Genomic DNA, 15,598 nt, shown 5'->3' on the forward strand with positions numbered 1-15,598 from the left:
ATACAACTGGATTGCTGATGAAGGACTCAAATTACTAGCTCTTGAGGACTTTCAAAAATCTGAGATGAAGAAAAATGTTTTATTGAAAAGTACTTTTTAGCTTTCAAAGTTCACAAACTCAAAACTACTCCTCAGCATCTTGCAAAGGAAATATCACCTCTCCCTTTGCCGAGCCCTCCACCCTCGATAAGAAAGAGTTAAAGTCACAATGGCTTGTCACTGAAAGGAATACTGGAAATTTCATTGTTTTCAAAATACAAAAATACTATGCTAAGTAGTAGTAGTGAAGTCGCTCAGTCTATGCTAAGTACCATGTATTATTTTGAGATTACTAAATCTTCCAATAATCCTGACACATAGGAATTATTATCCTCATTTTATTTTTTATTTTTCTGCCTTTCTCAGTTTAATGGTATTTTAATATTAAGAGACATTAGAAGTCTCTTTTTAGGAACTCTCTTTGCAGCCAATTTTGGTTTTAATTCACTCACTGTATGAGCTGAGTGGATAATAATGTATTCTAAATCAACATCTTATCTGTGGCCGTCAGAGAAATGACTTCTGCTCATAATTGCTAACATATTCTTAAGTTTATTTAGAGATTAAGAGGAGCATGATTTTGAAACTTTTCTTAATGTAGTAAATGACTTTATGAAGTACATGAAAAAGTACAATTGGAAGAATGGAAAAATCATATCTTCACATTCCATCATAATCAGACTAGCAGTAGAGAAGGGAGATGAATCCCAACTATGCCACTGATCAGCTATATGACTTTGAGCAAGCTTTTCCTCAATTCTCTCATCTGAATAAGGAGAATTATAATATGAGGACTTTTGTGAATATAAGAACAGTTTTTATTTTTAATATTACTTGTTTGTTTTTATATATTTTATATGTTTCTTTGGGCTTCCAGGTGGTTCTAGTGGTAAAAAATCCACCTGTCAACACAGGAGATGTAAGAGATGCAGGTTCAATCTCTGTGTCAGGAAGATCCCCTGGAGAAGGGCATGGCAACCCACGCCAGTATTCTTGCTGAGAGAATCTCATGCACAGGGGAGCCTGGCAGGCTACAGTCCATGAGGTCGCAAACAGCTGGACAGGAGTGAAGCAACTCAGCATGCACTCACATATATTTCTTTTATATATTAAATGACTTGGCAAGGACAAATCGTTCACTCTAATAATAGTAATTCTTGAGGACTATAACATACATTATCTCATTCATCCTCAGGGTAACCCATATCCCCATTTTATAGGAGGAAAATTGAGGCTGGCAGAAGCTTAGTAGTCAACCCCAAATCTTGCTTCAAAGTATGGGGTCTTTCTAGTCCCCTAAAATGATTGTCTACTTAATGAGAAAATGTACGACTAAAGGTCACCCTTTTTGTGAGTAATCTTGGAAGATAATCCAGAAATAGTTCTGCTAAAAAGATAAAGTCCATAACTTTAACAATGTAGGCAAAAAAGGTAAACCTTCCACAAATAAATGCTGAGAAAGCATAATGTACCCACAAAAGAAGCTATCAAAATACTTAAGTGCTATCTCTTTAGAGAAATAGGACTTCAGAGAAAAGGTAGCAGAAAATCACTGTAAAAATACTGTTAAAAATTATTTTATATAAACAGGCCATGGAAGAACTTAAGATCAAATTCAGCACCATCAGGTACTACATTTAAGCAAAAATCATTTATTATGCTACTCATCTCTCCCCACCCCAAACCATTACCACCACAAAATAATTTCTGACTAAAGAACACATTAAAGTATTGTTTTGATCTTTTAACCATTCAAAATTAGAATTAGATGAGACGCCTAACCTAAAAAGAAAAGCCACATGACCATCTACTTAAATCTTTATTTCTACTGGCCTATTAATCAGAACTGGCCTTACTCCTACTAGACTAGAAATTTCCATGATCCCTCACCTCCACCAAACTATTTCAATAAGATATGTGTGATTTAAGAGGAACACTATTTCTACCGTGATGTTCTTGAGCAGACCTGAATATTTAACATAAACTGCTTGTTAAACAAATCTCTCCCAGATAAATAAACTCCTTAGGCTAAGCTAGAAATTCTACTTCCTACCCAGCCAACCCTGAGTGGAAAACTCACATAGCACCAGTAGTTATTCACACAGGTTATAAGCAACCTCAATAAATGGCAGGGTTAATAAACAGCACTTTAACATTCTAATAACTAGCCCATCCCAGAGAGAGTTTACCATCCAGGTGACTACTGCCTGAGATCACAGCCATATTAGAGTCTACATTCCTGTACTAACTCATACTTCTTGGCAAAATGCCCTCAGATGCATACTTATCCAATCAACTCGATACTATACTGTAATGTGGAAGATTTTGCGTGACTTTTTTCCACCAAAATACAAACAACAAACCCATCACACCCTTTCTTAAATCTTCATGCTAACATTTTAGTGACCATCCTTCACCATCACAGAGTCAAAAGAAACCCCCTCGCACTCCCCTCCACTGTGGGAACAGACACTTAGCAAAAGGGTAAGGCCACAGTTTTACTTTCTTTTTCTGTCCCACTCACACTCACATGTGTGTGTATGTGCATATGCGTATGCACACTCTCTTTCTTTCTCTCTTTCTCGTTCACCTTGCTAGCATTTTAAAGTTCAGTGCTAAATTTCAACGTCTTGAAGTTACATGAAGGATCCCACTAACTCTTTGGAAGAGTTATCTGAAAGTAAGACCTACTCTCCCACTAAAGTCATACGAAGACAAAAACAAAACAAAACAAAATATTGCCTGGCACCAACTAATAGACCAATGTTCACTGAATAAATGAATGGAAAGAAAAATTAAATCAACATTTTTACCTGGGATATTTGGTTCATAAACGTGGACCTAAGTTCTAAATGCATCAAGTCCATTAAGACTAAGCAAAAATAAAGTTTACACAAAGTTGGAAATCCATGTCACATATTTCACTCTGTTTTTTGGGCTTCCCTGGTGGCTCAGATGGTAAAGAATCTGCCTCCAGTGCATCCCTGGGTTGGGAAGATATCCTGGAGAAGGAAACGGCAACCCACTCCAGTATTCTCGCCTGGAGAATTCCATGGACAGACTCTGTTTATTAAAGGTCAACAAAGGTATTAAAGGTAACATTCTTACCCAGCTCTGAGGAGTACAGGAATAACAACACCTTCCCACAAAGGGCCTCTTCCGGCTCATTAGGCTTTCTTTCCACTTCAAGGTTGCAGATCTGAAGACAGTAGGCCTGAAACCACACTCACCCTAATAAATATTAAGGAAAAATAGTGTATGAATGGCAAGAAAATTCTACTTGTCTACTTGATCTCAAAACTCTAAAATCTCTTAAAACTAAGCTGTTTGAGACAGAAGAGAAACTTCTGACACATTTCCTTTTGGTAGCCCACGTTTCCGTCCATGACCGACACCTGGAACAGAGCTTGGACCATAAGCAAAAACTGAGCACCTAAGAATAGCAATAGCTGGCTCAAAGCAGCATTCAAAGGCTTAAACATTAAGTTGTAAAAGGTCAGACAGCCTTTTGACAGTAGCAGGAGGAATAAAGTCAGACCCCTGGAGCCCTATGCTAACAGTTCATCTCCCTCCCTCTTAAATCACACACTCCTACAAAAGAACTACAAAGGCCTTACTTAAGAGTAAGCAAGTTGTTATACTATAGCTTAAAATAATTCACTTTAAATGAAAAACAAGGTCAACTTATATAACATTCCTTTATCCTAACAAGTGAGTTTAAAGTCTAGAATTGAAATTACAGCCATACTATCCAATTAGGGTCAAATTATGCCTTTCTGTCTAAATAATTTTCTCTTAACTTTGAATTCATCAGTTGCTCAAATCCCAGTGATATAACATTCTCAAAAAGAAACCCAAACACCACCCAAAACTCCAAACCCCCCAAAAAAGTTTTGTTTGGTTTCTAATCTGAAGCAGACTGAAGAAATATCTGAAGAAATATTGAAAACATGCCATGTTATGCTGACATATAAAAAACAATACAAGAACAACAACAAAAAAAAAACGCCAAAAAATGCCTTTTGGATTGGGATTCATACTAAAATTTCCTATTTTCAATTATTTAAATAAACTTTATTTCCACTACAAAATTCACACTTCTGAAATGTAATTATGGAAAACAGATACAGAATTAAAAAAATAATAATTCTGGTTAAATTACACCACCCAAAAGAACAAACAGACTTTTTTTCCTCTGCAAAAATATTTTGCTTTTTAACATAATCATCATCCTTACACTTCTTACCCATTTTTTTTCTTCCCAATAACATAATACCATAAGAATTTTTAAATATTAGACTTCATAAACTAACCTTCAAACAGCTGGAGGCAGTTTCTGTAGCTATTAACATCTATTTGAATTTATGATTCCAGTACATCCACCTTCATCAACCCTGAGAAGAACATCTTTAGGCTGAATGCTTTTAACCCGTATCTTAAACTTACCCATTCCTCGGTGGCATGCTTACACCGACCAATGCTGTATTCAGAAGAATTTGGCAAATAAGATACATCTATCGTGCCAAGGGTCAATGCAGATTCATCCATGTCACACAGCGTAACTCCCGAATCATGAGCTGTAAAAAATGTATAGCATTTAAGTTTATGAGGGATCCAGAGAGTAAACAGTAGAACTCAAAATTCTGATTTCTATGTTATTTTGCTTCAGGGTAGGATGTCAAGTGAACTAAGAAGGACTTCTTAGTCATTGTATAAAACTGGACTTTGATGGATATATATGAACTCAGGTCATTCGGATTTAAAAGAACATTTGTATCTTTAGACTTCATGAACAAAACAGCTATGAATTCACGAGGGTAATTATTACCCTATTTCAGGTATGTAACAATTATTTTATTTGTGCTAAGTGAATAGTTCCTGGAAGGATGGAAATATGCATTTATTAACTTAAAGTTACATGTATGCACACAAGTAGATAATTTTTGAAAAATTATGTGCTGGGAATTTTTGGTCATACATACCATGCAATGTAAAATGGACAGAGGTAATGAGTGCACCTCTAACGTTTCCCACTTAAACTGAATTAAGCTTCTGATTTTCTCGTGCTGCCTTAAATGAAATGGTATTTGCACTTTTAATACATCTACAAAGCTCTAAAACAAGAAAACACTGTTCTAAAATACCAATTTATAAGTTTTCATATCTTTGCAATAAGCCTTTTCCCACCATCAGAAAAAACGTTCACTAACAGTGAACTGCTAAAAAGAAAAAAAAAAATTAAAATATAAGAATTTTCTAACCTAATCCTCAAATTATTTCAGCTTTTGATTATTTCTCATCTGGCCTTAAAGCACTCCTTTAAAACCTTAAAAACTCATGTTCAAGTTAAAAGAGTTCCTTGGAGGGCAGATTCCCATTTCTTTACAATCCCCATATGGATTTATAGTGGTAACTGTAATTCTCAAGATAACTATACACATTCTTAACAATTTTACCTAAGTAACAATCTAACAAATAGGCTAGGGGAAGGAAGAGTAAACCAATGCACTTGGCGTGAAAGCTCTTCTGTATTATAAAATAAAACTCAGCTATCAGTTTCAGGTGCAGAATGTAGCTACGACAGGGGGAGCCGGTGGCTGCCTGGGAAAATGAAGACTTGGCTGGCCCCAGTGATGAGGGGAGGGCGAGAGGGGGAAACAGTCCTGTGCCAATTAGAAGCCCACGCTTCGCTCCTCCCTCCACACGTTTGTCCAAGGTTGAAAAGTGCCCCGACCCTACCCCACCCAAAAAGAAAAGCCAGCCTATGCGCTGAGGGGAGCCAACCGTGGGTTTTGAAAGGAAGAGGCACGAGGGCCGACTCTGAAGCTAAATACATCCGAGTTCGAATCCCCCTCTGTTTACCATCTGCGGTCACCAACCAGATGGGTTAACAACAACTTAGACAAGCTGGTTAATTCCCATGCCTTGGTTTCCCCATCTGGCAAATGGGCATGATATAATAAATCTTACCTCCTGGGTTGCGGGAGTTCTGCATAATACCCCTAGGGCGCCTGGCACTGTGTCTGACGCCCAGTGAGTGCTCAGCTCAATCAGTGGTCATCTGTCATGGGACTGTCCCCTGCACCAACTGCTTTCAGCGTACCCCTGCAGCCTCAAAGCCAAAGTCAATGCCTCCACGTCCCCTTCGGGTGTGCGCGGGGACTGAGCCCAGAGGGACTTCACTCCCGCCCAGGGGAAGCCCCGCCGCAACCCGGAGTCCCTGGGAGAGAACGAGCTCGACCCCCACGCCGGCACGAGCCGGGCCCACAGCTCAGGGGGAAACCTGGAGGGAGCTCGAGAGAGCGAGCGAGCGCCGAGGCGAGCGAACCGCCGGGCAGCTGGCGGGAGCTGCGCTGGGTCCGGCGAGCGGGCGACCACGAACCTGTCCCGGCGCTCCCGGCCCCAGCAGCCTCCCGCAGCCAGTTCCCGCCCTGGCCGCTTGCACCCGCAGCTCCGCCGGCTATAGCTCTGCAGCTGCCAGCATTTCAAGACTCAGCCGGCGCTGCTGCGGCGTCGCGCCCTGATGACGCAACGGGGGGGGGCGGGACGAGAGTGACAGGCGCAGCCCACAGCCGGCCAGTTCCGGGCGGGCAAGGGCTGGGGACCCACGCTGCGGGCGACTCGGGCGTCGTGCACCGCAGGGGGTTGACTCTGATAGTAAGTAGCAGGTGTGCTCGCAAGTGTGTCCGTGTGTTGTGTGGCCAGGCGTGTGCTGCCTAGTCGCGCGGCGATTCTGCCTGGGCGCGGAGTCACGTGAGTTTGTGTGCTCCTGTCTACGTCGTGTGAACGCTGCTCTTCTGAAAGTTTGCTCCTCCGCCCGGCTCTCCCGGGAGCACGCACGTGGGTCGTCTGAGTTTACTTGTATAGGTGTGGGACGTCTTTTTTGTGAGATGTGAAAGACTGCAGAACTTACTGGGCATGAGAGAGGTGGGGACTGGAATGGCCCTGTTGTGTAATTTTCTGAACAGGGACTTAGTGCCTTTCCCTGAAGAAAGAAAATGAGGAATTCAAATAGAAACAAATAAGGCTTGAGTCCAAATTTCCCGGCCTTGAGTCCTTGAAACAAAATAGCAAGGAGCATGAAGAGTTTTTTTCACAATATTTGTCTTGCCATTGACAAGGCCAGTGGTTATAAAGAGATTAATAATTTATTGATAGAAGGTAAAAGATAACCTTTTACCTGCACTTCAGCAACAGGCATGAAGTATGAACTAGCAGATGGGGAGGGTGATGGGCTTCCCTGGTGGCTCACACGTAAAGAATCTGCCTACAGTGCAGGACACATGGGTTCAATCCCTGGGTCAGGAAGATCCCCTGGAGTAGGGAATAGAAACCCACTCCGGTATTCTTGCCTGGAAAAATCCCATGAACAGAGAAGCCTGGTTGGTGATGTAGCAAAAGAGTGGGACTGGACTGAGTACCCACATAGACAGCAGATGGAGATACAAAGATGATTAAGGCATAATCCCTGTCCTGGCACCTCTGCCACCAGTCCTTACCTCTTCTACACACGTGAACCCTAACGCTATCTGCCAGGCAATCTCTGTCTCTCTCCACCCATCAAAAACCATCCAGAGCTCCCCACAGTCCAAATGCCTAAGCCTAGCATCTAAGACTTTCACAGAGAAGCCTCTTCTTTCCCCACCATTCTCCATCAGGAGCCCCTTCCTTTAGCCTCTCTGATTTTTCCTTATCAAGCCCTGGGCACTGGTACTCCTAACTGTGCTCACGCCACTCTCCCCTAAATTTGACAGTTCTTTGCTAAACTGGGTCTCCAAGCCTTCCCTCATCTTGTCCGCCCTCTATACTCACACTGTCAAGTGAAATCTCACAGATTTCCTGTGGTACCACACCTTGGGTCTTTATCAGTTTGTGTCATTCCTCCACTAGATTATGAACTCATCATCAGTGCTTGTTTCTCAGGTAACATACAATGTATTCTTAGAGGAAACGCTCAGTAAATACTTGTTGAAGCTGAGGAACAAGAAGTGAAAGAAGCATTACTTACCTTGCACTTTCTACTGTTTATAAATCCATCCCAAAACAATTCAAAACAGCAGGAGTGCTTATTCATTTTAAAAAAGATTTTGAGCTTCTTGAAGTCAAGGACCCTGTTTTTATTCAACCCCTCTATACACACACACACACACACACACACACACTTTCACCCCAAGCACACACCTAAGTATTCAAGGCCAATGTTGACTAGAATAAGATGAATTCTCATCCCCAAATATCATGAAATTTGTGTACAGATTATTGGCCCCTGACATGAAAGAAAGAAAAGGAGAGAAGAAAATAGAGGAAAGTCACAGGATCTGAAGTCACTGTTAAAGAGAAAGTAATGAGAAATGAAGTAGAGTATCACAGGAATGAAAATGTAAGCTAGAGGGGAAAATTAGTTGTCTTACATAGACTTCATGTGTATGCAACTCTTCTGTAACACCCGTTGCACAAGAGTTTACTGCACCCAAAGGAGATGTGGATTGTGAAGCACAGATTACTTAATGAGGATTGTTTTGGAAACAAGTGACAACCTTGGCAATCTGTCATCAACAGAACAGCAATAATTTGTAGTAATCCAGATCCAGTCTAGCCAGCCAAGGCAGAGCAACAAGAACTAAATTTACTCTCCTGCTAACACAACAGCAAAAGCAAAACCAGCAAAATATATTGAAAAGGCAGCTGTGCAGGACAGTGCTCCATAAGGGAAGGGAAATGAACATGGTTAAGCACTATGATTGCCTCAGCTTACTGCCTAGAAAGAGTTGCCAGGCTATAGTGCAAACAGAGTAATCCAGGAAGAGCTAGGCAGACTTTCTGAGTTGAGGAGTTAGAACCAGGAGACCAGGAAGACCAAAACAGCTGGAGTTGGGAGAAGAGTACCAGAGAGGTGTTCTTGTTCCCACAAGGCAGAGGGAAAAGATGCCCAGTGAACCTACAGGACCAGGAATATAGGGCTTGATCCTGGCCCCTAGACTGGAAAATCTCATAATTTGCAACTCAGAAAGTCCCTCAGTTCTCAGTTGCATCTGACTCTTTGTGACCCCATAGACTGTAGCCCACCAGGCTCCTCTGTCCATGGAATTTTCCAGGCAAGAATACTGGAGTGGGTTGCCATGCCCTCCTCCAGGGGATCTTCCCGACCCAGGGATCGAACCCGTCTGTCCTACATCCCCTACACTGGCAGGCAGATTCTCCACCGCTGTGCCACCTGGGAAGCCCCTTGCCTCAGTAGTGGGGTAAAATTAATCCTAGAATAAACACTGCTCTGGTCCTACCTAACAAATAAAAGGCAGTACCCAGAGGATCAAACTTTGCAAAGACAGAATGTCCCAAAACAAAGCACAAGAATACTTATAAGAAGTCAGAAATATTTAGCATCCAACAAGGTAAAATTCACAATGTTGTCCTTCCAATCAAAAGTCATCAGGCATGCAAAATGAAGCAGGAAGCAATGAACCACAGTGAGCAGAAAAGTTAATTAATTGAAAGAATCCCAGAAATGACAGAGGTGATAGAGTTGGTAAATACAGACACTAAAAAAATACTTACAACTATATTCTGTAAGTCCAAAAAAGTAGAGGAAATATTAAGCATATTAAGTAGATCTGGAAAACCTAAAAAGACCCAAGCGAACTTTGTGGCCAACCCAACTCTTGAAGGTAAACTGTGGTAAGTTAAAGATGTATACTACAACTCTTAAAACAACTGCCATAAAAGCAAAATAAAGAGTTGTAGCTAGTATATCAATGAAGAAAATAAAGCAGAATCATTTTTAACAAGTCACTCAATGAATCCAAAAGAAGGCAGTAAGTGAGTAGAAAGGGGGGGAAATGGATTGATAAAGAGAAAACACAAGCAAGATGGCAGATTTAAATTCATGCATGTAAGTAATCACCTCAGTCAAAAGGCAAAGATTGTCAGACTGGAGAAGAAAGAAAGAACCAGCTGTATGTCATCTGTTAAAATCACTTTAGATGTAAAGAAAAATTGGTTAAACAATTGAAAATTAAGCCTCCAATTAAAATAAATAAAATTACATTCAAAAAGAAAAATAATGACCATGCTAATGCTAATCAAAAGAAATATGGGTGGCTATATTCAGTTCAGTTCAGTCCCTCAGTCGTGTCCGACTCTTTGTGACCCCATGAATTGCAGCACGCCAGGCCTCCCGGTCCATCACCATCTCCCGGAGTTCACTCAGACTCACGTCCATCGAGTCCGTGATGCCATCCAGCCATCTCATCCCGGGTCGTCCGCTTCTTCTCCTGCCCCTAATCTCTCCCAGCATCAGAGTCTTTTCAAATGAGTCAACTCTCCACATGAGGTGGCCAAAGTACTGGAGTTTCAGCTTTAGCATCATTCCTTCCAAAGAAATCCCAGGGTTGATCTCCTTCAGAATGGACTGGTTGGATCTCCTTGCAGTCCAAGGGACCCTCAAGAGTCTTCTCCAACACCACAGTTCAAACGCATCAATTCTTCGGCACTCAGCCTTCTTCACAGTCCAACTCTCACATCCATACATGACCACAGGAAAAACCATAGCCTTGACTAGATGGACCTTAGTCAGCAAAGTAATGTCTCTGCTTTTGAATATACTATCTAGGTTGGTCATAACTTTTCTTCCAGAGAGTAACCGTCTTTTAATTTCATGGCTGCAGTCACCATCTGCAGTGATTTTGGAGCCCCCCAAAATAAAGTCTGACACTGTTTCTACTGTTTCCCCATCTATTTCCCATGAAGTGATGGGACCAGATGCCATAATCTTCATTTTCTGAATGTTGAGCTTTAAGCCAACGTTTTCACTCTCCTCTTTCACTTTGATCAAGAGGCTTTTTAGCTCCTCTTCACTTTCTGCCATAAGGGTGGTGTCATCTGCATATCTGAGGTTATTGACATTTCTCCCGGCAATCTTGATTCCAGCTTGTGTTTCTTCCAGTCCAGCGTTTCTCATGATGTACTCTGCATATAAGTTAAATAAGCAGGGTGACAATATACAGCCTTGACGTACTCCTTTCCCTATTTGGAACCAGTCTATTGTTCCATGTCCAGTTCTTACTGTTGCTTCCTGACCTGCATACAGATTTCTCAAGAGACAGGTTAGGTGGTCTGGTATGCCCATCTCTTTCAGAATTTTCCACAGTTTATTGTGATCCACACAGTCAAAGGCTTTGACATAGTCAATTAAGCAAAAATAGATGTTTTTCTGGAACTCTCTTGCTTTTTGCATGATCCAGCAGATGTTGGCAATTTGATCTCTGGTTCCTCTGCCTTTTCTAAAACCAGCTTGAACATCAAGGAGTTAACTATCATAAAAAATACATTTCAATACAAAGAATATTACCAGAAATAAAGAGAATCATTTCATAATGATAAAGGAATCAATCCAACAAGGGGGAAAATGATTTTAAATATTTATGCATCTAATACAGAGCTTCCAAATATATGAATCAAAAACTGACAGTCTTGCAAGAAGAAATCGAAAAATCCATGACTATAAACAGCAGTTCAATCTCTCTCTCCATGACCGAGCAAGTAGGCAGAAAATCAGTAAAGATGTTCAAACCTTATACAATACCATCGACCAACTTGGCCTAGTTGACTTTATAGAACGCTACATCCATCAACAGAATATCATTTTTTCAAGTGAATACAGAACGTGTTTTAGTAAAACTTGCCATAAAACAAGACTCAATAGATTTAAGGTTTCAAATCACATGAAACATACTCTGACCACAGTGGAAATTAGAAATCATTAATTTAGACATACCTGGAAAATTCCCAAATATTTGGAAACTAACATGTTTAAGAAAAAAAAAAAAAACAGACCAAAAGACACCCCATGGATTGAACAAATAAGAATGAAAATTAGAAACTAGTCTGAACTGAATGGTGGTGAGAACACCCCTTATAAAGACTCTTAACACCTGAAATACCACCTTGAAATCAGTGATTGGAGTTGAGAACTGTCTTTTCTTCTAATACAGATATTCTACTGCTATAAACATCTCACTAAGTATGGCTTCAGTGACATCTGTCAAATTATGACACATGCTTTTTTTTCCTCTGTGAGAGTATTATGAGCAACAATGTCAACTGACTTGCCAAAATTCAGTGATAAAATATCTATGACACTCCATGATCTCAGATATAACAATTACTCTATCAGAAACTTTTGTAGGAAGTTTGTCTTGTATAAAGTATAAAGTTTGTCTTGTCTTACTCTTACTGAATCCATGCTGTTCTCATCATCTGCTTTCCTCTAGATTCATTTTCTTTTTTTATAAATATGCATAGAACTCCTACTGCCTGCCAGGCAGCATAGAATGTGACCGTCTAGAAGACAAACTCCTGTTTGATCACTGTGTCCCAAAAGATTCAAAAATCAGCATCAAGTTCAGTAGACTGTGGCCTCTAGAAGTCTGTTGATTTGGGACAAACACTGAGACCTCTCTGTCTGCTATCCATTCCTCGCAGGTTCCTGGCTATCAGAAGCCTGATTTTATTCAGGGTGATCTTTTGTCCAGCCCTGAGAAAATAGTGAATCAAAGTATCTGAGTTAATGATGATAATCTTGCTTTCTACTGTTCTAACTGTTCCTGCAGCTAAGATGGTCTTATGATCCAGTTCTGGGCAATGACACCTAAGAGAAAATCAAACTTGAGGATTTCTGGAAAAGGGTTTCTTCCTGATAAAAGGTAACTGATACATTTGGCATGTTTCTTTTTCAATCTTTTCCCTATGTGCTGTGCAACTTATTATCCAAACCCCACACTGCCAATCACACAAGACTGGTTTTTAAGCCACTTAAATCTTGTTTTCTGTTTCTTGCATGTCCTGTCACTCAGTCATGTCTGACTCTTTGTGACCCCATGGACTGTCACCCACCAGGCTCCTCTGTCCATGGGATTTTCCAGGCAGGAATACCAGAGTGGGTTACCATTTCCCACTCCAGGGTATCTTCCCAACAAATTGCATTCCTGACTCATCTTTAATTTTTAAGCACAGTCCTGGCTGCTAGAATAACTCAGGTGTATGAAGGGGAAAGAGTGTTGAGAAATAGTCCCTGCTAGTGTCTCACCCTGGGGAATGGCAATGGATGTGACCTTGGAGCCTGCCATTTAGAAAGTAACTTAGGCCAGGAGAGAATGGGACCTCCCCCCCGCTTCCCTGATTCACATTTACCACATTTATGACAGAACCGGTACTTACTGAAAATGGCTTCACAATAGACTAATCTAAAAACTTCAAATAAGCCAGGCAGGAGGCAGTCTAGCTTCTGGGAGAGTTGCCTTGGCATCTTCCTTCAAGCTTGGCAGAAGCCTTCAAGCTTCTGCTTGAAAGAGCTGATAGCCCACCCCGACCCCAGGAAGGAAGGTGGGCAGCAGGCTTCTGGTCACTAGCAAGGCCTCAGGCCCTGATGGCTCAGCAGGTAAAGAATCTTCCCGCAGTGCAGGAGACACAGGAGATGCGAGTGGGATCCCTGGGCTGGGAAGATCTCCTGGAGTAGGAGATGGCTACCCACTCCAGTATTCTTGCCTGAAAAATCGTATGGACAGAGGAGACCAGTGGGCTACAGTCCAAAGGGTTGCAAAGAGTCAGACATGGCTAAGTGACATGGATGTCAGGGCCTCAGGGCAGGACACCGGCTCTAGAGTTGGAGGCGGGACGCTGGTTCAGTAACTGCTAGAGCTGGGTAATTTAGGAATTCGCTCCCCAGTCAGTTGTTGGTTTCCTTTCCCCAGGTTATAACTGTTAGCTCATTCTTAAGAAAGGAAAATTGTTTCTCCTTCTTTGAGGGGTGTAGCCAGGCTCTGTGGTTTAAGTCCCAAGGTTCTGTTGAAGGAGCCTAAGTCAGTGCCATTAGCAGTCTTTTTGTTCCTGAAAGAAGACAAAATCTGAAGGGACCTTTGCCTTCCCTGTGCAATCAAACTAGATTGGGTGAGAGGGAGAGGTTGTCTTGAGTAGGAGGGGAGGGGTGGGGAGAGTCCACAAGGCATGGACGCTGCAGTGAAACTCCAACAGCACCTGATCACCTGGGACCAATATTAGATAAAGTAATGGGAAGGGCCTCTCCAAGTAAGGGGCAGCTACGCGGAGGTGAGGCTGTGAGAAGGATGAGAAAGAAGACCAGAAAAGATCTTTCCAAGAAGAGGGGACTATACTTGCCAAAGCCCCGAAGGAAGACAGAGCTTGGCAGAGGGAACTGGACAAAAGCCAGTGCAGGTTGGAGGGAGTGAAGAGGAAGGTGGTGGAAGGAGGGGTTGGGAAGACAGAAGGGGCCAGACAGAGCAGGGCTTTTTAAGCTGTAGTAAGAAGTTTGGAAAATTAGAAAGAAAGTGATGACGTGTCACAAATGTTGAGGAGGAATCCACATGCCCTTTACCCTATAAAGATTAGAGAAGAATGCATCAAAACAAACCCAGGTCTCTGGACTCAGACAGCCTGGAGAGAGAAATGAGCCTTGATTCAGGAGCTTTGGGGTAAGCAGAGGCCTGCCTGGTGCAAAGTGGCCTCAGAACATCTAGGTAAGAGGTAAGTCAGTATATTTTGTAAGCTGCCACTCACTAGGCAGTTATTACATGCCAAGCACAGTTCTTAGTACTTCATAGGCATGATCACAAGCAATTCTTTGTATTAGTCACAGTGCAGTATGGAAAAGAGCCCGTGCCAGACAGCCACTGAAAGTGAAAGTGAAGTCACTCAGTTGTGTCTGACTCTTTGCGACCCCATGGACTGTAGCCTACCAAGCTCCTCTGTCCATGGGATTTTCCAGGCAATAGTACTGGAGTGGATTGCCATTTCCTTCTCCAGAGGATCTTCCCGACCCAGGGATCAAACCCAGGTCTCCCGCATTGTAGACAGACGCTTTACCGTCTAAGCCACCAGGGAAGTCTCTAGCGAACTTGAATAGAGTTCTATTCAGAAAGTTCTTAGAAGAACTGAAAGGACTAAAGGGGACAGTGAGGCAGCCCTTAGCAATAGAAGATCACTACCTGCCTTGGGGCTGGAGTCACAAAGTCAGGTGCTAACAGCCAGGAACCAGAACCAACTAGCAACAGCTGGGACCAAGGAGAGACAGGCCACCTAAGAGGAGCCAAAATCACACTGGAGATGTCCCTAGAGAAAGAGGGGGCCACCTTCCCTGGCTTTTACCCCTTTCTGGCCTCCCATCACCTGCCAGTCCTCCTATTGGCTGAAGTAAACTGCAAGGGAGTCCAAGGAATGGAGGTGCAGGGGCTACCTCCCCCACTCACTCCCCAGCCCCTACCCAGACAAGGAGTAGAGTCAAGAAGGGTGGCGACTGGATCTGAAAGCAAACAGGCAAATAAGGTGCCTGTCCTCCAGGCAACCCCATGAGCTAGGAACTATAAATCCCCATTTTTGGGCCAAAGAACTAAACAGACATTTCTCCAAAGAAGACACACAGGTGGCTAACAAACACATGAAAAGATGCTCAACATCACTCATTATCAGAGAAATGCAAATCAAAACCACAATGAGGTACCATTTCACACCAGTCAGAATGGCTGCGATAAAACAGTCTACAAGCAAT

The 15,598-nt window shown here is 42.2% G+C and overlaps 1 protein-coding gene across 5 annotated transcripts in view; it reads right to left on the minus strand.

Moving 5' to 3' along the window:
- GPAM (glycerol-3-phosphate acyltransferase, mitochondrial) overlaps positions 1-15,598 on the minus strand; it is a 72,984-nt gene that overhangs the window by 35,129 nt on the left and 22,257 nt on the right. For 2 of the 5 annotated variants that reach the window (XM_040255102.1, XM_040255099.1), the window contains exons 2-3: positions 4,486-4,616; positions 3,148-3,270 (exon numbers count right to left, since the gene is read on the minus strand). In XM_040255102.1, the coding sequence (XP_040111036.1) occupies positions 3,148-3,270; positions 4,486-4,587 (225 nt within the window). In that variant the 5' untranslated portion in view covers positions 4,588-4,616. Of the gene's footprint in view, positions 1-3,147; positions 3,271-4,352; positions 4,460-4,485; positions 4,617-6,009; positions 6,511-15,598 lie in introns of those variants that run through there. The other 3 variants (XM_040255101.1, XM_040255100.1, XM_040255103.1) reach the window with 3 other exon arrangements.

Source organism: Oryx dammah, unplaced genomic scaffold, assembly GCF_014754425.2.
Source record: "Oryx dammah isolate SB20612 unplaced genomic scaffold, SCBI_Odam_1.1 HiC_scaffold_14, whole genome shotgun sequence".
NCBI lineage: Eukaryota > Metazoa > Chordata > Mammalia > Artiodactyla > Bovidae > Oryx > Oryx dammah.